Source organism: Mchenga conophoros, linkage group LG23 (genome assembly GCF_057382185.1).
Source record: "Mchenga conophoros isolate Kocher_MC1m ecotype Shallow Benthic linkage group LG23, M_conophoros_male_GT1.1, whole genome shotgun sequence".
Taxonomy (NCBI): Eukaryota; Metazoa; Chordata; class Actinopteri; order Cichliformes; family Cichlidae; genus Mchenga; species Mchenga conophoros.
The window spans coordinates 24,132,942-24,155,034 of NC_140547.1; the positions used below are offsets into that span (position 1 = coordinate 24,132,942).

Genomic DNA, 22,093 nt, shown 5'->3' on the forward strand with positions numbered 1-22,093 from the left:
AGATACTGGGAAGCAGGTACATTATGAATAAGAACAGACTATTTTTAGGTGTATGTGTTGTGTTGCTTTCCCTCTGAAGGGATTATTTTACTCTGTGATTGTGTGGCAATGGGTCATATGACAGTGAAGCAGACGGCTAATGCATGCTTTTACAGTTTTTGTAGCTGAGTTAGCTAAAGGTGTGTTTCTTGGTCTGGCACATTTTGGCATCAGCTAAGAGATGAAACCACTCCTGCTAATTGAAGCAGTGTTAACAAACAGCAGCTTTTTTACTAATGTATTCCTACAAAGCAGATGGTCAGAGGTAATGCAAAAGAAATAATAACGTTGAATGGCACAGTTAATGTAGCAGGAAGAGTGCCGAGGGGACCTGCCAGCACCCAAGACGTACATTTGGTCGTTGAGCGTGACAAAAATCTCAATATAGATCACTGTCGTACTCACTGTTGTTAGAGTAGAGACAGGGCAGCGCAAAAAGTTCACACTGCAGCATTTACCGTAACATGAACTAGCGTGTATTTGCTCTTCATTAACAGATGTTCCTTTCTCTCTGCAGAAAGAGATTCCCATGGAGAAGATGCCCGTCAGCACAAGCCAGCCGCTCTCTCTCAACTTCTCTTTGGAGTCCTTAAACAAGCTGAATCAGAGCAGCTCCAGCAGCCTGTACCCGGACACGGGCTCGGGCGGCTGCAGAGCTGACTGCCACGCCGACGGGGGGAAGAGCGGGGAGAGCTGCTTCAAAGGAGACGAGGCCTCGTCCTCCTCCAGTTTCACGAGCAGGCCCGCGGTGGATCCCGTGGGCTCCCTTAGCGACTCGCTGTACGACAGCTTCTCTTCCTGCACCAGCCAGGGATCCAACGAAGTCTGAAAAAGCAGGGCTGTAGAGATGGAGTCCAGTTTTCAAGACATTTCTCTTTCAGATTCTGTCCTTCTTATTGGAAATCATGCCTTGATTGGCTGGAGGTTGAATGACACAGTGGACATATGGAGTGGATTTTTGGGTAGATTACATCTGTTTTTCTAGGGGATTACCCCTAACAGGGTTGGGCGATACATTAACATTTTCTGCCACATCTCCACAACTAATTATTTTGGCAAACTGAGGTACACCTTAGCATCTTAAAGCAGCCATTCCCAAATTAAAAATATATATTAATTAAAAAACTATCAATTTGAAGTGGCATCGTTTTGGAAAGCCGACATTTTAAAAAGTTTGTATTTATTTATTGAAAACGCCCAAACTTTGGGAACCACAGATGGGATAACAGCAACTCTATCAAACAATTAGGGTAGAAAACCAGGAACATTTGGCATGTCAGTGAAAAACTTTGATATCTGTGTACAGCTTTCCACTCTTGCTCATAAAACCTCCAGAAAGTAAGGAGCTATTGCACTTTAGAGTTAATTATTTACAGCGACATTATAAAAGGTGGACGTACTTCCGAATATAACAAAATAAATAAAGAAATAAAGCCAATGCAGAAGTGCCTTAAACCTGCATTATTCTTTAATAACCACCAGGGAATGCAGACCTGTAGTTCCAGAAAGACTTGTTGTCTATGGGAAAATAATCCAGAGACAACATAAGTAAACACTTTTGTGATGAGTTTATTAGCTCACTTGCTTAATTTGGGTCATACTCAGTAAATATTTAAGTCCATTCTGTACATTCTTTGAAGTTTAACGATTATCCGGGGTGTGCCATGTCCGTCCCTCGTCAACTGCAGTTTAAAAACATCGGAAGTTTGAACTTCTGAAACCAATGGGTGATGTTACCACAGCCACATCCATCTTTTATACTGTCTACGGTTGCAACGCAGAAAATTAGCAAACTAAAACGCCAAAAATCTCCCGCAATAATACAACCGCCAATCATCTGAGCCGGTCACTGTCCTATCGCCCAACCCTAAACACTAGTTTGTGTTTATTTTCTTCTTTTTTCTCAGCCTTGCAAAAATGTCTTGGTTTTGGTTTGGATCTGCTCTTGATTTCCTCTCAACCTTCAGCTAATCTTGGAGAGGACTTGTCTCAGTTACAGCCCTGCCATGAAAGGACGAGTGCCGGTCCCCTCTGCCTACAACAAGAAGCACTTAGAAGAGCTACAGACGCGAGGATGAATCCTCAACCTAAAAAAGAAAAGAAAAAAAAACAGGACTTTTAAAGGTTTGGCTTGGGTGTGGTGGACTGGACAGCAATACACGTTTGTATCATTAGTGACCACCCCTCCTCCTCTTCCTCCCACCATGCTGGTGTACTTCTTATCATTGCACTGTAACAAATACTGTACAAAGATGTGTAAAATAAAAGAAAACACGACAAGCAGAATGGGCAATATTTGCATAAAACTCCATTTTTGAAACTCTTTTAAAACCCAAGGTGTCATCTTATGGATTGCTGCTATGTACAACGCCCATTGAAAAGTTACCCCCCCCCCCCCCCCCCAAAAAAAACAAAAAAAACCACCTGATCCATCTTTCTCTACTCTCTTGAAGCAATATTTTTCAAAGACATAATTAAAGTTTTCTTTCTTTTTTAGTCATTTTTTATCATTTTAATCTTGTTGTGTTTTTCCTTAAGCAGTTAAACACCCAGTGGTGGCAAACTATCTCCGCAGCTTCTCTAACGAGGACGTTTCCACATGGTACATGAATTAATGAGACCAGGTACAGATAAAACAAGCAAACATAAGGTGTCGTCGCCCGTAGCTCAGGGAACATACTGGACTAAAGTCGATTGTAAAAATGAAAACGCAGCCATTGGGAAAGCGTAGACAAATGGCTCTCCAAGCATCCAAACGTAGTCTCATGTAGCATAACACACCCAAACTCTCCAAAACCTCAGCTTTCCTCTCGTGGCTGTATATTATGTTGTATATATTAAAAAAATATAAGTTAATATCAGAACGGGCATTGCTGATCGATATATATGCAAGTAAGAACAAAAAGAAAGTAAAAAGATGTAAATTGTTTGCCAATCGTTCAACCTGTTTAATGTCTGCTGTTTGGCGTCTTGTGTTTTCTTTCGGGCGTTCTTCTTCTTCTTGTTGTTTTTAAAAAAAGTAAAAATATTATTTTGATCAATAAGAGCTCACGCTAAAATGTTTTTTATCACTTTTTTTTATCACATTTCTCTCTGGAATTTGACCAGCTGGTGCTAATCAACAGAGCCGACTGTGTGTTTTCGATTTTTCTATGAAACTGTTAATATTGTATGAAGAGAGTCTGAAGAGGACTTGTGTATTTTTCTAGATGTCCAGTATTTATACCCACATTTTGTACTGTCAGACTGTAGTGTGATTGTCATGCTTCACCTCTTTCCTTAAACCTTCCTTTGTAAAGAGAAAGTTACCAGCAGTGTTACTTTGGTAATTAATATTATTGTTATTATTATTATTACTGTGTGCAATTTGTCTGTTACACTAGACTTTAATGCTATATTTTATGTAACTATTTCCTAAATAAATACGAGAAACTATTTCCTATTTCAACCTGAGCTGCAGGATGTCTGTGTGTTTTTCTGAGCAATATAGTGAAGGAGGTGCTACGTGTACCTTCATACGCGGTGATTCATTTGACCTTTCTTTAAGTGTGAAAATCCAGGTTTGGAGAAAGCCCTCCCTAAAATGTTTCATGGCGTGTAATCACCGCTTCCCCCTCACAATCTGTCAGCAGGGGCTGAAGCTCAGAGCTCTCGCTGCAGAGGGATTTATAACCATTAGTCCCCTGATGGGCAATTATACGCATATAAATAAACGCAATTAGTTTAAGCACGCTTGGAAGATTTCTCTTTCTCTGTGTCTGCCTCTTAAGCATAGGCTTGTAGGTTATTTGATCAGCACGCGAGCAGATTTAAAGTCGAGGTTAAGTAGTATGCTTTTTTTTTCTTTTGTTCTGTGCAATTCCTCAAGGTGAATCACAACGTAAAGAACTGACAGTATTAGACCAATAACCCCTGTGAGCAGCATCTGGTGACTGTGGGAAGGAAGAACTCCCTTTTAACGGGAAGAGATCTCCAGCTGACCAAGTCTCAGGAAGTGGAAGCAACTGGTAGAGGATTAGGAGAAAGCGAAGAGAGGAAAGAATAAGAGAGACATAGGTGCACTGATTTATTATTAGAAAAGACTGTATTAAAATTTCATGAAAAGGTCACAGAATTTGGTGATGACTACACAGCGGTATTACAAAAATAAAAATGAGTCACAAAGTGCAGAACTTAATGGATTTTCACAGCACTGAAAATATGACTCAAAAACTGAAAAGTAGTTCAAGTTCTCAAAGTGAGTTTCAGAGACGTGCAAACGGTCCGGAAGCCAAAGCTAACGTCAATTGCTGCAAATAATAAAATGGAGCAGTAATCAAGTGATTATAAAAGTCTTCATGGGTTAATAATCAGGCACACAAACACTAACATGTCTAAGTGTCCTTTAAAGTTAAACCTTGCTTGTACCTGCTAGCTCCTGTGTGCAGCCCCAGTGGCCCAATGGATAAGGCACTGGCCTCCTAAAAGCCAGGGATTGTGGGTTCGAGTCCCATCTGGGGTGCTGTCCAGCAGAGTGGCGCAGCCTAAGCGTGCTGGGCCCATAACGCAGTGGTCGATGGATCAAAACCATCCTCTGCTAGCACTTTCAGACAGCCACCTTGCTGTCCTCGTATACAAACGCTGGCTTTGCCACTTCTAGTACTGATGTGTCCCTTTATTCCTCAAAGATTTTGGTCTATTATAGACTTGATGTCATCGCTGAGTTGCTGCAGATTTGTCCATCTAGCATCCTAAAGGCGCTCTATAGGACTGAGATCTGGCGACTGTGGAGAACACTGAACTCATTATCATGTTCAAGAAACCAGTTTGAGATGATCTAAGCTTGTGACATGGTGTGTTATCCTGCTGGAAGCAGACACCAGCAGCACTAATACGAGGCAGGATGGATCCATGTTTTAATGTCTATGCCAAATTCTGAAAACATCTGAAGGTAGCAGCAGCGATTGATACTCATCAGACCAGGCAAGATTTTTCCAATCTTCTGTTATGCAGTTTTGGTGAATTTGAATTGTAGCCTCAGTTTCCTGTTTTTAGAGAAGAAGAATAAGACGACTCTTGGTTGATGTCAGGAGTAGAGATGGCACGATACCCCTTTTTTTTTATGTCCGATACCAATACCGATATCATAAATTTGGATATGTGCCGATACCGATATGAATCCGATATAGTGTTTTTAATCAATAAAACTGTTTTTTAAATATCTTGCTGCATTTTGTATAAGTTCATACTCAAGTTTAAATAAACAACAACACTAAAGCTATTCTGTTATACCTGTATGTAAAAAATACACTGCACAAAATATTTCATAGTTCAGCAATACTGATCAATCTAATAAACTTAAACCTACTACATCCTTCCTATTCTGGTATTTTAAAGAGTACTTAGCAGAAATCTTAAGCAACCTAACTAATAGGGTTGCAAACTCCCAGCAAAAAAAAAATAGGGAACCACCCACCCTCCACCTCATGATGCTTAATCGACGTAATCAACTTTAATTTGATGCAGTGTGGGAAAAAAAATGCACAGAAATAAATTATTTTTGAAAAATAATTAAATAGATTCAACATCTTCCTTCAACAGAACTGCAGACTGCACAGATGGTATCTTCCCAAAGGAAAAAGTAATATAGCTTACTAGGGTATATTAGACTTAACAGTTACTATATACAGTAATGGACTTTGGGTGTAAGATTCAGATAGTTATTGATTAAAAGCTAGACATTTTAAATGAGAATAAGAAAGAAAAGTATGTCTTTGTGCCCCCTCTTCCCTGTTCATGCCCTATCGGCCCCCCTGGCTAAACTTTGCTAGATCCGCCCCTGGACAGTTACCAGCTGCAAAAGATCCTCAAGTAGAAAGTAATATTAAATAAATTCTAACAACAGCTGATCAAGCTTAAACGTGCTGCTGTTGTTCAGCCGCTGGTTTCCTCTTTCTGGCGCGAAGTGGGCCAAAAACAAAGAAGAGAGACGGAGTCGCACAGAAAAGCCGATCAGCTGATCATTAAGCAGTTTCACGATTGAAGTAGCAGCAAGAAGATGCAGTCGCTCCAGGTATTGGTTGTTAAGCTTAACGCGGGAATGCTTTACAAACATTCAGAGATGGACTTACACACTTGCTTTACTTCTCTCTGGGATAACCTTCTCAGAGATGAAACCCTGGTTTGGTAGCAGGCTTCAAATACACACAGCCTCTCTATCACTTGAGCACACTGCTCCGACATGCTACGGTTATGAGCCGAGTTACGCCATGTAGCAAGTTTTGTGAGGTGCTTTTTTTTATATTTAATGGATCGGATTACATTTTTTTATTTCTCTCCGATATCCGATCCAGTAATTTACGTCAGTATCGGACCGATACCGATACGTAATATCTGATGTCCATCTCTAGTCAGGAGTGACCCTCTGCTCCTGTTGAAATGCTCTTCTGCATACTGTAGTTGCAAAAAGTGGTTAGTTTAGTTAGTATTGCCTGTTTTTACCAGCTTGAACCAGGCTGGTCAACAACAAAGAATTCTAACTGAGAGAACTGCTGCTCACTGGATATTGTCTCTTTTACAGCACATTCTCTGTAATGAGGATAAAACTGAGATCCTCCTTATTGGCACCAAATCCAACCTTTTGAAGGCGAACCATTTCTCACTCACCATCGATAACTCCACAGTTTTCCCTTCTCCTCAGGTTAAGAGCCTTGGTGTCATCCTAGACAGTTCACTTTCCTATAAATCTCACATCAACAATCTCACCCGTTCTGCCTACTTCCATCTACGCAGCATTAAGATTGCTTCCTTCTCTTTCCACCCAGTCTACGTCCATTCTTGTCCACAGTCTTGTTACCTCCCGTATTGACTACTGCAATTCTCTTCTGCATGGTCTCCCCCAAAAATCCCTCCATAAGCTTCCACTGCTTCAGAACTCTGCTGCTCGCATTATCACCAGAACCCCCTCCTACCAGCACATCACCCCTGTTCTTCAGGAACTTCACTGGCTCCCTGTGAAATTCCGGATAATATTCAAACTTCTTCTGCTCACCTTCAAGGCCATTCATAACCTCGCTCCTCCTTACCTTTCTGACCTGTTAACCACTACCTGTTCTGACCGTTCACTTCGTTCTTCTTCTTCTATCCAGCTTGCTGTACCTTCCTTCCGCCTCACCCCCATGGGAAGCAGAGCTTTCAGCTGCTCTGCTCTCAGGCTGTGGAACTCTCTGCCCCCAGAAATAAGAAACATTGGTTCTCTCCCCCAGTTTAAATCCCAACTCAAAATTCATCTGTTCAAATCTGCATATTCACTGTGAATCCACTGTTTGTTCATTTTATCTTGTGCTTTTGTTTTATTGTTCTTATTCTCCCATTGTTTTACTAAGTGTTTTATCCTATTATAAAGTGTCCTTGGGTGACTTGAAAGGCGCTCATAAATAAAATTTATTATTATTATTATTATTATTATTATTATAATTATTATTATTATTATTATTATTAAAGCCTAAAGATAGTTGTGTGGGGAAATCCCAACACTCAGACCGACAACCATGACACATTCACACTTAAATCACCTTTCTTCTCCATCCTGATGCTCAGTTTGAACCTCAGCAGGCTGTGCCTGAGGGCCTCGAGTTGCTGCCATGTGATTGGCCAATTAGATATTTGCATTAAACAGGTGGACCTAATGAAGTAGTTGATGACTTAATTAGCCACATGTTCACCAACAGTGGTGTTCACAGGTGTATTGAGCACAGATTAATAAGCTCAGGACCCCAACACCTGCAGCGGAGGGAAACACTGGAGCAACAGCGATGGCACAATCTTCTCCTCTGAGTATTCTGTGTATGTACTTAGAATCCAAAACTAGATGATAGTTGTTGTTGTCGTTTTTTTTTTGTTGTTGTTTTTTTTTTTTAAAGATGGATTGCCTGAGTTAATTTAATTGTAAAGATAACATTTTTCTGCTCTGTGTAGTTTGAACTGACAGACGTTACTTAAATAACAAAGTTTAGCTCAGTGCACACAGGCAGGTACAGTTACAGTGATTCAGTGATAATTATCAATAGATAAATCAATCTATTAGTGTAGGGTCTTTACTTCACGGTGTAAAGTGATTATTTATAAATAAAACGGAGTTAAATGCATTCAGTGACACACACGCGCGCGCAGATAAAAATGTTCACATTACATCTTTTATTTTCCAAAGTAAAATGATCACATGATACGTCATTAATAAGTTCATGGCGATTACATGGCGTGAATAAGAGTAATAGTAAACGCACCGTGGCCCTCCACCCCACCTTAGAGCTGACTCAGTTACATTAATTAATATTAAAATGTGCGTCTGCACGCGGACTATTTACGCCATTAAAAAACATACACGTCGCGTGCTATGTGATCCAGGCCACTGAGAGTCTGACGTGACTGAAAGATCTTAAAAGCAGACGAGGGGAAAGTGTTTCCCTTTGCGGGGGCTACGGACTCCATTCACTGAAATATTCTGGCGAGCTGTTAGGAAGCACCAAAACGCGTCAATCCAAGTTTTGCGCACGGGGGATTTTATTTGTTATCCAAATCCACACGCCAGCGCCGAGAAAGAGTCACGGTGAGAGGATAACAAGTAATGATGCGCAATTAGTGCGCGGGCACAGGATGAGAAATGGAAACGCCAACTGTGCGCTCCAGTCACGTGGCTGCGCTTTATGATTTCTGCGCTCCGGATCTGTCTCCAGTCGCGCTGCGTGGAGAGGAGACGCGCACTTTGCGGGCAGGAGCTTCTTCTTCTACTACTTCTCCTCCCCTCTCTCTCTTTTTCTTCGCTGTCACTTCAGTCAGCCGGGAGGATGAGCGGATCCGAGTCCGGGCTGCCTCTGCGGCGGGTCGACCTCCTTGTCTTATAACAACCTCAGGGAGTCCACGCGTGTTTGTCCCCCCATTCTTCTTCTCTTCATGTTTCCCCTCCGAGCATCATTTGGGAGAGAATGCGTCTGCTCGTTTTCGCGACTTTGCTCGGAGTCCTCCTCGATGCGGGTAGGTGCAACTTTGGGGAGACCGCAGTGGTCTCGTATGATGATAGAAGTCATGTCCACGCACAGAGAGGAAATGCAGACTTCGTTTAGAGCCAGTCGAGATGAACTTTACTTTATAGCCGGTGTAACATTTTGGAGACTCGTCTTTGTGCCAATAGATAAAGAATAAAAAAAGAGAATCTTTCCAGATGTTTTTAGATAAGTGGAGAAACAGCAGGAAGGATTTATGGTTTTGGAGAAGGAGTGCCCCTCTCCCCACCCCACACCTCACACACCCCGAGCTCATTTTGGAGCAAAGTGGGAACAATAGTAACACAGATCCACGCCAATGACGCCCTTTAAAAGTGCGAGCCGCTTGTTCCCGCTGCTGCATGACTTTCTGCCACATCGCGCTGATAGTATTTAGTTGTTCCGAAGTGCGTCAGGTGATTGGAGTTCAGAGGATGGCGATATAGAAGTAGCAAAAAGGATGTGGTTTGTGGTCTGTTTTCTTTAGCGGAACTAAGAAAACGGGGGATTTGAAGCAGTTTTCTAGAAGTGATGAGCAGAGCTCGGGAGCTGGATGCTGCTCTGGTGTCCTGATTTCAGGAGTCTGCAGGTTTTGCTTGGTTTAAATGTTTTAGGGTGGTGTTGTGGTGGTGGATATGATATGAGGACCTTTAAAGTTGGAGGTGAATGCTTGCTGCCATTTAAATGATTGCACCAGTGATATCTATAAGCTTGAGTGGGATGTTTAGAGCAGGCGTTTCTGCAGGGATGGATTTTTGAGCTGCTCTGATGAAGATATCCTAGCATGGAGCAGTAAGTGAGCATACGCAGTGATCTGATGAAAAATGCTGAGATTTGATTATATAAATTTATAGACTTTGCTTTTAGTTATGATGCAGAGAGGTGGCACTGAGTCTGTAGATCATCTGATTTCCAACCGTAGCAGTCACTTAAACAGGACTACAACGTCATTGTGGGCACTGTGATGTCTAATTCATATGTTTACTTACACTCGCTTTCTTTTTGCCTCACGGTTTGAGCAGATCTCTGCAGAGCATGAGGCATCTCAAGGTTTCTGGCAATAGGAGAAGAATAAATATTTTTGTGATTTCTGGGCTCATTTTTTCTCACACAGTATAAAAGTTAATAAAGGCCTATGGTGCTCTTTCAAAATAAAGGCTGAATATATGTATTTCAAATTAATCCTCACGATTTAGCTTGATGACTGCAAAAGAAATATGTCTGCTGCATCTGCAATGACTGACGGAGTCCAGTCCACCTTTTAAATTAGAGCTGATCTTTTAACGCTCCACAGAGAACATGCAAAGAACAGAATGATTTATTTGAAAAATGAGGACCGAGTAGGTCTTTGAACAGCTCCTGTGGGGTCTGCAGGTGCCTCTGCTGGTAAGTTAAAAAAAGCGGCAGATGAAATTGGCAAAAACCCACATAAAAGTGCATTTGTATATTTACAAGAGGTTGCCGTAGCAATCTGGACTCTGGTTTTAGTACCTCAGGGATGAGGATGCAGATGGGTCATCTATGCACTGGCAGATTACATTTAACGCGGCAGCTTTGTGTTGTAAATGGAGTTTTATCAGCTATAAAATCCACGGGTTACCAGGGAATTAAGAACAGCCACTCTGAGCTTTGCTGATGTGTTTTCTTTACGGCTTATTCTGTGTGAATTTATAACCTCTCTGCTGACACTCGAGACATCCAATAAAAGAGAGCAAAGAAAAACATGTGCTTTTATGTGCTTCGTGCAGTCAGGAGACCTTGTCACTGTCCATCTGCTTGTAGGCGTAAAGTCAAAACACCCAGCGGGAGATAAAAAGATGACAGAGCGCTCTCGTGGAGCGCCATTAGTCATGTTTGGAGCAAATATACCGTTGAACAAATGGTATATGTGCTAAAATCTGTACAAGCATCTATTGCTCAACTCTGGGAGAACACAGGGGATGAAATAAACACACAGCCCTGATTCACAGATACTGTGAACAATTATCAATAATCCAAGAAAAATAGTCCTGTGAAGAGCAGCTTCAAACTTGAGAAAAGTCTGGCAAACTTCATCAGTCGTCACCTGTGCTGTTCATATGACGAATAACGCCTATCCTGACTTGCTTTAAAGCTGCTGTTTGAAGAGGACAGGCTGAAGCCCGTACACACTCACAGGATCAGCCATGATTAGGTTTACAGTGAGGGAGAAAGGGTGACATCACCACACACCTGTGGTGGCCAGTTGCTATGGTGCATAACGCCACTGAGAGGAGGGGGAGGTGTGAAAAACCCTGTTGTCTGAGTCACTGAGGTCCAGGCTCTGGAGAGGCCAGTCAATCAAATAAATGTAGCTGTTGCCAATTAGACACTTTCCAGATGGTTTTGCATGGCGGATCAAAATCTGACGGTAGTTTTCTGTGTTCAAAATATATTCATTTTGACAAGATCTCTAACACCACTGGCTGAAATGCTGCCCCAAACCATGACAGAGCCTCCACCGTGTTTTACAGGTGGCTGTAGACACTCGTTGTTAAGTTAAACTGGGACTGTAAATGAGTTTTTTTTGTTTGTTTGTTTTTTTGTGTCCCGTTTGGATCTTTAGCCATCAGAATTGTTGTCTTAAGGCCAAGAAAGATGCCAAGCGGATTTATTTTACCAATTTTACAACTGCAAAGCTCTCCAGCGAGTAGTGCGGTGCTCTGAACAGATAATTGGAGGTGAGCTTCCCTCCCTCCAAGACATCTACAGGAAGCGCTGCCTGAGGAAAGCGGGGAGGATCATCAAGGACTCCAGTCACCCCAGCCATAAACTGTTCAGACTACTTCCCTCAGGAAGGAGGTTCTGCAGCATCCGGTCCCGTACCAGCAGACTGAGAGACAGCTTCTTCCACCAGGCCATCAGACTGCTGAACACGTCATAGACACCTCACCTTTACTACTGGAACTTCAACATTATGCACTCCATACTGTACAGTAATGCCACTGTTTTGCACATGTCTCACTCTGTATATTTTTATATATTTTATTTTATTGTTTACTCTATTTAAATTGTAAAATATGTGTATACACACACACACACACACGTGGAAAACATTTAGTATACACATCCAGAAATGCATATACTATTATATATTGTACATATATTTATTAGTTTCAGATGTAGCCATTCTTGTATTTTGCCTGTTTATGTTATTGTATTTTGCACAACTCTGTTGCTTGTGAAGCTCGCACACAAGAATTTCACTCGTATGTACTGTACCAATGTACCTGCACATGTGATGTGACAATAAAAGTGATTTGATTTGATTTGGATCATCATGGCCTTGCCATATTGGTCCATTTGATTGACCTTTATTATAAGTATGAATTTATTTTATTTTCGGTTGCTACAAACGGGACAGACATGACTGGGGGATAGGACAGGGAGAAAGAATGAAAGAAAGAGAGGGAGAGAAAGAAAACCAAAGGGGAGAAGAGACGGTGAGAAGGGGGGGAGGAGAGAAAAAAAAACAAAACACCTGAAAATGAGTTTAAAAGCAGGCAATACTCGTGGACCAAGTGACTTAATTTAATGGCCGGCAGGGGGTGTCTGCTATTGCTTTTCAGATTGTACACACTCTCCTTGGTTTACGACCTCAGTAAACACTTTTTCTGATCGTTTGATGGACTCAAACGCTAGATTCAAGTTCTAGGTAATGATTGGAAAATTAAAAAATCATATTGCTTGAAATTTCATAGCTTTGCACAGTCACATTAATCACAGAGCATCATTCATTATCACTCAGTGGTGCATAATAGAAGAATGCAGCTTATGGGCATATTTTTAAGTCTTTAAAGTATCAATAAGTAATATCAAAGTTTATTCAACCGATCTCTCAGGAAGCTAAGATTCCACCTTCTGCTAATCTTGAGTTTGCAAACCTCTTGGAAACAGTGGCTAGGCCTATCTTTCTAATTTTCTTCACAAGATAAAAAAATCTAGCCAAGTTTTTAAGCTCCGCGCTTTTGACATTTGACAAAAAAACAAATGTTAAACGCATTCCTTTGCTTATCAAGCTGTGACGGGAGGATTGATTATCCACGTGAAGAACTCTGTAGGGCGGGAAACAAAAAAAGTCCTGCAATAACTGAACATTTCTGCTTCCACTCTGTGTGGCAGGAGATACCCTTCAGATTCAGTGCTACCAGTGTGAGGAGATGAAGCACAATGACTGCTCCACGCCAGAGTACATCGTCAACTGTACCGTCAACGTACAGGACATGTGCCAGAAGGAGGTGCTGGTCAAATCTGATGGTAAGCCGCTTCTCGTTGTTAGCTCATGAAGTCTGGCAATGCCTCAGTAGAGGCCCCAACGTTACAGAGATTACAGAATTATGTATGCTTGATGGAGGAATGTCTTTCTTGGTTTTCTCATTCCTTTACGCGCTCCAGAACAGAGTCCATAAAGGTTGAGAGACTGGGATTAATGCACAGTCTGAGCCAGCCAAAAGTACAAAGATAGAGTTTCTGTCTATCAGTAGAAAGAAGGAAGGTGACCGTCTGGAAACCAGAGATGAAACTGAAAACACATCGCTCAGAGAGAACGTGACTTCTTAAGTTTTCTTCTCTGCCATTTAGGTGAGGCTGCCGTAATTGACTACGCTCGTTTTGGTCGTAGCATGACTTTTATTTTCGAGTCACGTAAGTGGAGCCTACATAAACAACTCTTTAAATTAACTGTGATGTTTGCAGATGTGTGTAATTTTCTCTGTCATTAGTGACAAAAAAGAAAGTACCCAAGGATACCCAACTTCTTCCATCCCAAAATACCTGTTAATCGTTGTGTCTTATTGACTGGTCCAAAAGAGCAATCTCCTGTGATTTTCAGTGAAATAGATATTGTTATCTGTAATTTAGTTCCTTTGCTCTGCTTTGAAGGAAAAGAGAAGCACTGACTGATGTGTAGGCTGACTCTGGTGTAGGACTCGGTATCACAGAGGGGACACTGGGCTGTGGTACAGTGTGTAAAAATGTTCCAGTTGTAAACCTACATAAACGTTCCCATCCATTGCTTTTTTTTTTTTATTTGCAGGCTCGTTTTCACATAAGCCTTATTTGTATTGTGATGTTGTTTTGCTGATCCAAAACCCCAGCTGACTGAAACTACTTCATTCAGCTCATTTGTCAAAGACAAGAGGCTTTCATTCAGCTGCCACTGAGATTAGATTAGTTTTGTGCCGCCTTACAAGAAATAAAATAGCTCAGTCTATAGAGTGAAAAAAACTGACAGTTTGGAAAAGAGGTGGGACAATTTTTTAAGCAGACATTTTTTTAAAATTCCAAACTAGGAAACCTACCAGGGGTCATGTGGTAGAAAATGCAAAAAAAGATTAACAAACCTCCATTTATTGTCTAAAAATGTATAAATATGAAATAATAAAAGGAAAAGTGGATACAACCACAATACGGGTGTAGCGTTTGAACTTTTATTTCACATCCAGAGCAGGTAGGAAGTTTAATTTGTTTTGGGCACCAGAATATTATTTTGAGCTATCTCAAAATTTGAACTTACTGAGTATCTTAAAATTTCAAGTTAAAATTTTGGCATATCTAATTCGAAATTTCAAGTTTTTTGTTTTGTTTTGAGATGCTATCTAACATTTTAATTTATTGATGGTAAAACTAAATAATTAAAATTCAGTAGCAAAATCAAGCTTCCATAAAATATTTATCTGTACATTTATCTGTGTATTTATCTGCTAACATCTGTTTGGCTAACTAGCATAGCCAAGTATGAAAAGTATTAGCATAGCATTTCTTCAAAGACCAAAGCTCATCATTAACTTTAAGGTTGTTGAGTTAAATCTTATTTAAAGAGCTGTGAAAGATCCAAGGTGCTCTCAGTTTCTAAACAGAAATTATTAACGTGATTTTCATTACATTTTGAGGACGTTTACACTTTAGCATCCCCAGCTAACATAATCAAAAGATGTGCACAGACAACGGCTAGTTCTTCTAAAAGTCTTTTCTATTATAGTGTTGGGAAAAAAACATTTTCAGTTTTATTCAGTCCTGTTCCTTTAGTTCAATTTCTTCCATGTAACAAATGTATTTTTATTTAATCTAGATATTAATTAACCTAGTATCAAACATATTTTTGTAACATTGCTTCTAAGGCCCAAACAGTCATTAGCTATCAGTTTGCTTTGTTCACTCTTATTTAAAGACCCGAGTGGGAGCTTGTGCAAAATGCTATTAGAATCTGAGTTACAACTGTCAACAGTAACCTGTTCTTTGTTGGATTTTGGTGTTTACATATAGCTCGATTTTTAAAAAAAAAAGAAAAATCTTCCGTTGTAGTACTGATATTAATATAATTAATCCAAGGCTAAAGCACATCATTAATTATCATTTTATTGTGTAAATGTTTTTTCTGCCTTAACAATTATGTTATTATATATATATTAATATCAGTTTAATTTCTGATATTATGCAAAACAGAAATTAAACCAACATTAGTGACTGTAATCTGTTTTTTGCTCAATTTTTACTAAATTTGGGGATGTTTATTTTTCAACTACTCCATCTTTACACGGTATTGTGCATTTGCTTTCCCTAACATGTTTGCAGCCTAGTATTTGAAGTAAAAATATTCTTTATTTTTACAGACTGTCAATATTATGTTTGCAGCTACCTGCAAAAGTCCCTTCAGATAACAAAGTTATCATTGATTGGCTTATCAGATTTTTCCTATTAGTTGTCAAATCTCAGACAGCACGTGGCTTGATGAAGTGTCTTATAATTGGAAGTTTATAGGTTCAGTGCTTGCAACAAAGTAGCCTTGCGTGGTGTCCTTGAGTAAAACATTGATCCCTCATAGCATTTCCTCAGATAGTAATTTTAGGCTTTACCTTGACAGACAGAGAAGCAGTTCTGTAGAAACATGTGCCTTATTACCACATACCAAACAAGCACTATCAAGGGGAAAAAATGCTAAGATGCACATTTTTCCTGCCTTTCCACTTAATGGAACTCCCTGCTGCAGAAATTGAATTTATCTGAATTTGATTTAATCCACACAGCAAAGGAATGTTTCATTTGCAGACAACAGAAACAACCACATGAATAATACAGTAACAATACCACATAGATGACAAAATGCTTCCTATATCAAGCATACCGTAGAAAAACATAACAAATAACAGCAATAGGTACCAGATAGAGAAAGGTTACTTGATAAAGAAGTCAGAAAGTGCAGAGTGAATAAAAAGCATTTTTCCAACACATCGCAGAAACAAATTGTCCCTCACCGCACAACGTTAGTTAATAAAAGGAGACAGGAAATCAGTACTTTCAAAGTCCAAATAGGACAATAAAGTACTGCAGCTCTTATAAGTTGAGTCTAAGCAATCTTATTACAGCAGGGACAATGAATCCACATTTCTTTGCAACTTTTGTTAAATGCATTTCCAACTACTGGAATCTCTTTTACTATTTTTACTATTTTTTCTGTTTGAACACTGGAAACATTTAGAGAGCTCTTGATTATTATTTTCAGGGATACATTATCGGAAATCGTGTGCATCCTCGGGGGCTTGCCTCATCGCCTCCTCTGGCTACCAGCAGTTCTGCACCGGCAGGTTGAATTCAGTCTGCATCTCCTGCTGCAACACCCCACTCTGCAACGGCCCCAAGAGGAAGCGTCCCACCAACTCGGCGGCAACGACCACCCTGCAGACGAACCGGCCTCTTCTTCTTTTCCTGCTCGCACTGCTGCTCCTCCTACTGACGTAGATGATGTTCCCGCCACAACTTCGCTGTACAGTTTGTTTTCTGTCTAAACCATTTAAAAGAATTTACCTTTCCAATCAGAATTAAAGTCAAGTTTGTAAAAGAAAGCATGGTGTTAAAACCACATAAGCGAGGGGATAATAAGACGGTAGATTTAATGTGGGTTTTTTTGGGTTTTTTTTAAATCAGTGTGACCCAAAATGACTGAGGCACTGAGCTTATCAAACACGACAGTAATTACTCAAATCAGGGCCAAGAGACATTTATCCACAGATTTCTGCAAAGACCAAAGGGTTTTTACAAATTTGCCCATGGGGCCATTAAAAAAAATGCAGGTTTCAGACACTTTTGCTTTGCTCTCACCTTGCACACAAGGAAAGTGCATCCATCATTCATGCGGAGTATATTTTTCCATAAATAGGTGATATAAACAGGGATATTCTGTACTGCAGAGCCAGTGATCTATTGCTGCTGAACTTCTACTTCTAAAATAAAGCCCAAGTAACAAAAACCCCAGTTCCTTGAATGGCCACTTGGTGAAGGTCACTGCAAAAGGAAGCCAGTCCCCCGAGTACCTTTAAATCAGATATACACATGCTCAAAGCATCTCCCCCCCACACCGAAAAAAAAAAGAAGCTTTGGTTTGTTTCTTTTCAGTAAAACTTAATTTTTCTGACACTCCATCATTTCAGTTTTATTAAAACCTCAGTTAGGGACCAGTCTGCAACCATCTGGCAACCACCGGTGCCAAGGGAAGAATCTGTATTCCTCAACCAGTGAGATCATGATTGCTTTTGTTGGTAGCATTCAAAGAGGTCTCCTTTTGATTGCTTTAGTCACTAGCCGTTTGCCAGGATTGTCAGTAGCTGACATGAGAGACACCGACTTAGCTGCAAACAAATCAAACAGTGAGAAAACTACAAATAATGCAATGGAAACTAGAAATGCAATGACCAAATAAAGGTATCTCCTTTTTTAATGTGTTGCTTGCATCAAAAAGGTACAACATTTACTTTGAAGGCAAAGATTCTCTGTGTCTGGTTTGCATCTTTTGCAAATTTTACTAAAGATTGGGAAGTAGTTGGTAAGTGTTTGCAGACAGGTCAGCATCTTCCGTGTAAACCACAGGTATCAACAGCAGTCTGCTAGCAGCCAAAGCAATCTCAAGGAAGTTTTGGCACAGCACCCTCTTTGCTACCAATTTCTCCTGGTAAAAATCAGCAACCTCCAGCAACTGCTCTCCATGTGGTTGGTTTTTCCTTGGCTTCGAGTTAAGCATGATTAAAGGTATGAACAGTACTGCAAGGGATGAAGTACCAAACTCAAAGCCTCAATGGATAGTCTACAAATCACTGGGTAATGTTATGGTGGGCCATCCGTCTTATATATACAGTGTATGAGCTCAGCCTGTAGCTTCACCACAGAGCGATGGAGCTAAACTAGGTACAGGACCTTTTGTCGGCCCTCTTTTAGGTAAAGCTGATCAAGTGTGAGTTAATGCTTTAGTTCAGAGGTGGGCAACTCCAGGCCTCGAGGGCCGGTGTCCTGCAGATTTTAGATCTCACCCTGGGTCAACACACCTGAATCACATGATTAGTTCATTACCAGGCCTCCGGAGAACTTCAAGAAATGTTGAGGAGGTAATTTAGCCATTTAAATCAGCTGTGTTCATTCAAAAACCTGCAGGACACCGGCCCTCTAGGCATGGAGTTGCCCGCCCCTGCTTTAGTTATAGCTCACAACAGGTTGTCTTAGTTGTGCACAAAACCTGGAAGCTATGAGAGGAACCTGACCTGGGTGACAAAGGACACTGTGCTTCTTTAACAGATTAAACAAATAAGTCTTGTTATGTCATTTTGACAGTTTTAGAAGTGAAGGTAGGTGACTCTTGTCTTCTAGACAGAGCGAGGGGGATTGTTTTCCCCTTTTTTCCAGTGATTAGCTGAGCTAACTACCATCTGGCTGTAAACGTAATGGGCAGATGTGAGACTAGTATCAATCGTCTCATTTGATATGCACTAGAAAGCAAATTAGCATATGTCCTCAATCTATTACTCTTAAATTAGCTAAGGGAAATCTTAATGCTGCTCTCTACAGTGATAACTGCTTTTCCTGCTTTGCAACAGTTTGGAGGCCCTAAACAAATAATTTTTCTCATCTTTTAATAAATGAATGTGAGTGGAGTGCACAAAGCCCTGATTTCAACCAAAATTCAACAAAACAGCGAGTGTCGGATCGTATGTGTTGCCTGAGTTCACTGGCTGTGAGATATTTAGCATGAAGGTGAAAAGACTAAACACACACAGAAATGGTTTCAAAGTTACTGTTTTAAGATAGTGTTTTCTTTTTCTTTCTTTCTTTCTTTTTAAACAAATACATACGATGTGCTTTTTGTTGCCACAGGTTCATCCCGGGGTCTGGACCTTACGAGGAGATTTGGACACCACATCGGCTTCGTAGCTTCTCAGCTTTATGGAAAACTGTCAGTGTTATTGATAAAATGGCGTAACCGCTGAGAGTGACACGGAAACCCCGGAGAAGTGAAAGCATACAGAGCTTTGTGAATCATTGATTGCTCGGGTTTGAAGAGGATGCGGCTGCGTCATCTCTCGCCTTTTTTTTCTTTCTTTTCTCTTTTTTTTTTCTCTTTTGGCTTTTTGTGAAGTGGAGTGTTTATGTGAAGAAGCTGGTCTCAAGTTATTTTCTGGTTATTAGATGCTGTAAAAAAAAAAAAGTGCTGGTGGAGGTTATAATACTTTTGAGCTTTTTCATTTTCTGGTCTTACGGTTTGAAACGGCGCTGCTGGTTTCATTTTCCTGTCGACGCTGTAGCTGTTTATGCTCTGAATACACAGATTTGACCTTACGAAGCCAAACTTTAGTTTTATTTCTCATATGTTACCGTGAAGACTGCACATTGACTGAGGCAACAAGTTGAAGGTTTCCCAGCTCTCTCACACCTTCCTTTCACATTTATGCTTATTCTCCACTATCAACCGTCATTTCTCTTTGTTTCTGCGTTGTCAATCATAGGGTTGCTTCTGCGATATAAAGCACTATTAGTAGGCATTAATATTCCTGTGTAGAATGATCTATTAAATTGTCTCATAACCTTCATATTACATAGTGCAGAATAATAAGAAAAAAATATAAGTACAAATAAAATTCTCACTCGAGACTTGCTTCAGGTGATCTCTGTCATATTTCCCTTTAAGTATCCTTCATGGCCCCAAAATCACGGTTCCCTCTGCATGCTGTAAAACAAATTTCATAACTGAAACCTGATTTGATTCTCATATTTCAGTGTTCAGATGAGCATTTTAGAAAATTTCTGCATTTATATTTGCCTCTAAATGATCTGTTTGCCTATTTATTCTTATCACGGATATTTGTTTTGCTGCTTGCGTTGGCTATCTGTACCGTATCGTATTTATTCTGTGGTGAATGTGCTGTGGACGGCGATGCAGACACTCCGGCGCTGTATTTTAATGCCACACGTGAAGGTTTTAACGGTCCCGAGGAGAGCGCAGGACAAGAAACTGCAGTTCAAGAACGTCAAGAGGAAAGGCATACTTGAGTTTATTATTTCTAGATTTGAAAAAGCTGTGTCAGAGACGGGGCCATCTGATAAACTTTTGTCTTTTTATTGATCTTCTGTGAAGAGTAACACTGTATTCTGCTGATATGTGATGTAAATAAATGTTGCAGAAATGTTGCAGAAAAACTGCCGTTAAGCAGCAAGACGTCGTGATTTCACTCTAAGAGCTCGTTCACTTTGTGTTTAAAAACTAAGAAGTTTAACAGATAATGGAGCGCAAAATATTAAACATTTAATAATAACTCTGTTACTTTTTGGAAACTTCTTGGTCTATGTAATTAAGACAATTTAAGGCGGGGAAATTGTCAAGAAATTGCAAGACTTCTGACCAAAGCAATAATAATTCATTAAAACGACACTAGAAGCTAAAAATATTAGAAATTGTATTTAAATGAAATAACAATAAAAACAAACAGAAACAATATTGTGTGCTTATAAAACAAACTAAATTTATAATTTATGGATAGGGAAATGTCCTCGGCTTTAGTCTTGGTCAGTGTGGTCAAATTTGTCCAACAAGCACCGAGACAGTCTGGACATTTATCGAGACCAGCATGTCCGCATGTCGTCAAGTGTTTGCATTGTAATTGCTAGTCTGAACCTATCAAATCTGCCCCTAACAAATGTCACGCACATTACAAATGCTTTCATTGGCCACTTTATACTTTTTCTAAAAACATATCCCCCACACTATTACACCACCAGCAGACTGAATTGATAGAAAGCAGGCTGATCCATGTTTTCATGTTGTTCACACCTAATTTTGACCCTACCGTGTGAATGTTGCAGCAGAAATCAAGACTCACCAGCCCATGCAACGTTTTTCTAATCTTCTTTTGTCCAATTTTGACGAGCCCCTGTGAATTGTAGCCTCAGTTTCCTGATCTTATCTGACAGGAGCTGCACCCGGCGTGGTCTTCTGCTGCTGTTGAGATGCTCTTCTGCATAACTTGGTTGAAACGAGTGGTTATTTGAGTTGCTGTTCCCTTCCTGTCAGCTGGAAGCAGTATGGTCATTCTCCTCTGACCTCTGCCAACAGCAAGACATTCTGCGTAAAACAGACGGTGGTGTGGCAAATCACAACAGTTTCTGATGCTCAGCTTGAACTTGAGAACATGACCATGATCGGTTGTGTTCATGAGCAACAAAAAACAACTAAAACTAACACTGAAACTAGGAAAAACCAAACTGAAACTAAACAATATAAAGTAAAAGAAAGGTTGGGGTTCTTGGCAGCACGGCCTCACCTCTGCTCAACAAAACAACCGCGGACCCTCAACTCTTATTAGTTCAGCCAGTACTATTAGATCAAGCACCATTTTCAGCTCTGCTACCATAATTGGAAAAGAGTTTCTCTAATGACCAATCAGCATTTATAACATGATAAACTTACATTTGGTAACACAGGGGGCAACTGCACAGGAGCGATGGTTACTGAATGTATGCCTGTGTAGATGTTCCCTTAGAAATCAACAATGAATGGATTCCTTTAATCATACATTTTTATTTACGATATATCTACTGACCTTCTGTGCTCCAACTTACAGAGGTTACTGCTTAATTAAAGTTAATTTGTTGAAAAAATTCCTTTGAACACAGATTCTTTTTCTTCCTTTGCAGTAATTAGAAACAAATTAAGCCCCTTAACAGAATATTGCTGTAAATTTACAGCCACATAATTATTA

At 40.2% G+C, this 22,093-nt stretch overlaps 2 protein-coding genes and 1 non-coding gene across 9 annotated transcripts in view; all 3 read left to right on the forward strand.

Annotated features, from left to right (window-relative positions):
- Positions 1–3,492, forward strand: part of LOC146547267 (nck-associated protein 5-like) — a 184,596-nt gene extending 181,104 nt beyond the window's left edge. For all 6 annotated transcript variants that reach the window (XM_085264291.1, XM_085264292.1, XM_085264293.1 and 3 more), the window contains one exon: positions 557–3,492. In XM_085264291.1, the coding sequence (XP_085120417.1) occupies positions 557–868 (312 nt within the window). In that variant the 3' untranslated portion in view covers positions 869–3,492. The remainder of the gene's footprint in view (positions 1–556) is intronic.
- Positions 3,493–4,465: 973 nt separating this feature from the next.
- On the forward strand, positions 4,466–4,540 carry trnar-ccu (transfer RNA arginine (anticodon CCU)). The gene has a single exon. It is a non-coding gene; the product is annotated as a tRNA-Arg (tRNA).
- Positions 4,541–7,801: 3,261 nt separating this feature from the next.
- LOC146547269 (ly6/PLAUR domain-containing protein 1-like) lies at positions 7,802–20,534 on the forward strand. 2 transcript variants are annotated; one of them, XM_085264301.1, is made up of 5 exons: positions 7,802–9,051; positions 13,200–13,334; positions 13,659–13,721; positions 16,579–16,839; positions 19,215–20,534. In XM_085264301.1, the coding sequence occupies exons 1-4, from the start codon at positions 9,003–9,005 to the stop codon at positions 16,812–16,814; spliced, it is 483 nt and encodes a 160-aa protein (XP_085120427.1). In that variant the 5' UTR covers positions 7,802–9,002; the 3' UTR covers positions 16,815–16,839; positions 19,215–20,534. The 2 variants fall into 2 exon arrangements, with proteins under 2 accessions (XP_085120427.1, XP_085120428.1); XM_085264302.1 differs by lacking the exon at positions 13,659–13,721 and having other exon boundaries at positions 8,679–9,051.
- The last annotated feature ends 1,559 nt before the right edge of the window (positions 20,535–22,093 follow it).

Excerpts from the sequence above, each read along its gene's own strand:
- LOC146547269 (XM_085264301.1), top strand. The coding sequence starts at position 9,003 with ATGCGTCTGCTCGTTTTCGCGACTTTGCTCGGAGTCCTCCTCGATGCG. Across the intron at positions 9,052-13,199 it reads CGGAGTCCTCCTCGATGCGG|GAGATACCCTTCAGATTCAG; the intron begins GTAGGTGCAACT and ends TCTGTGTGGCAG. Across the intron at positions 13,722-16,578 it reads GACTTTTATTTTCGAGTCAC|GGATACATTATCGGAAATCG; the intron begins GTAAGTGGAGCC and ends TATTATTTTCAG.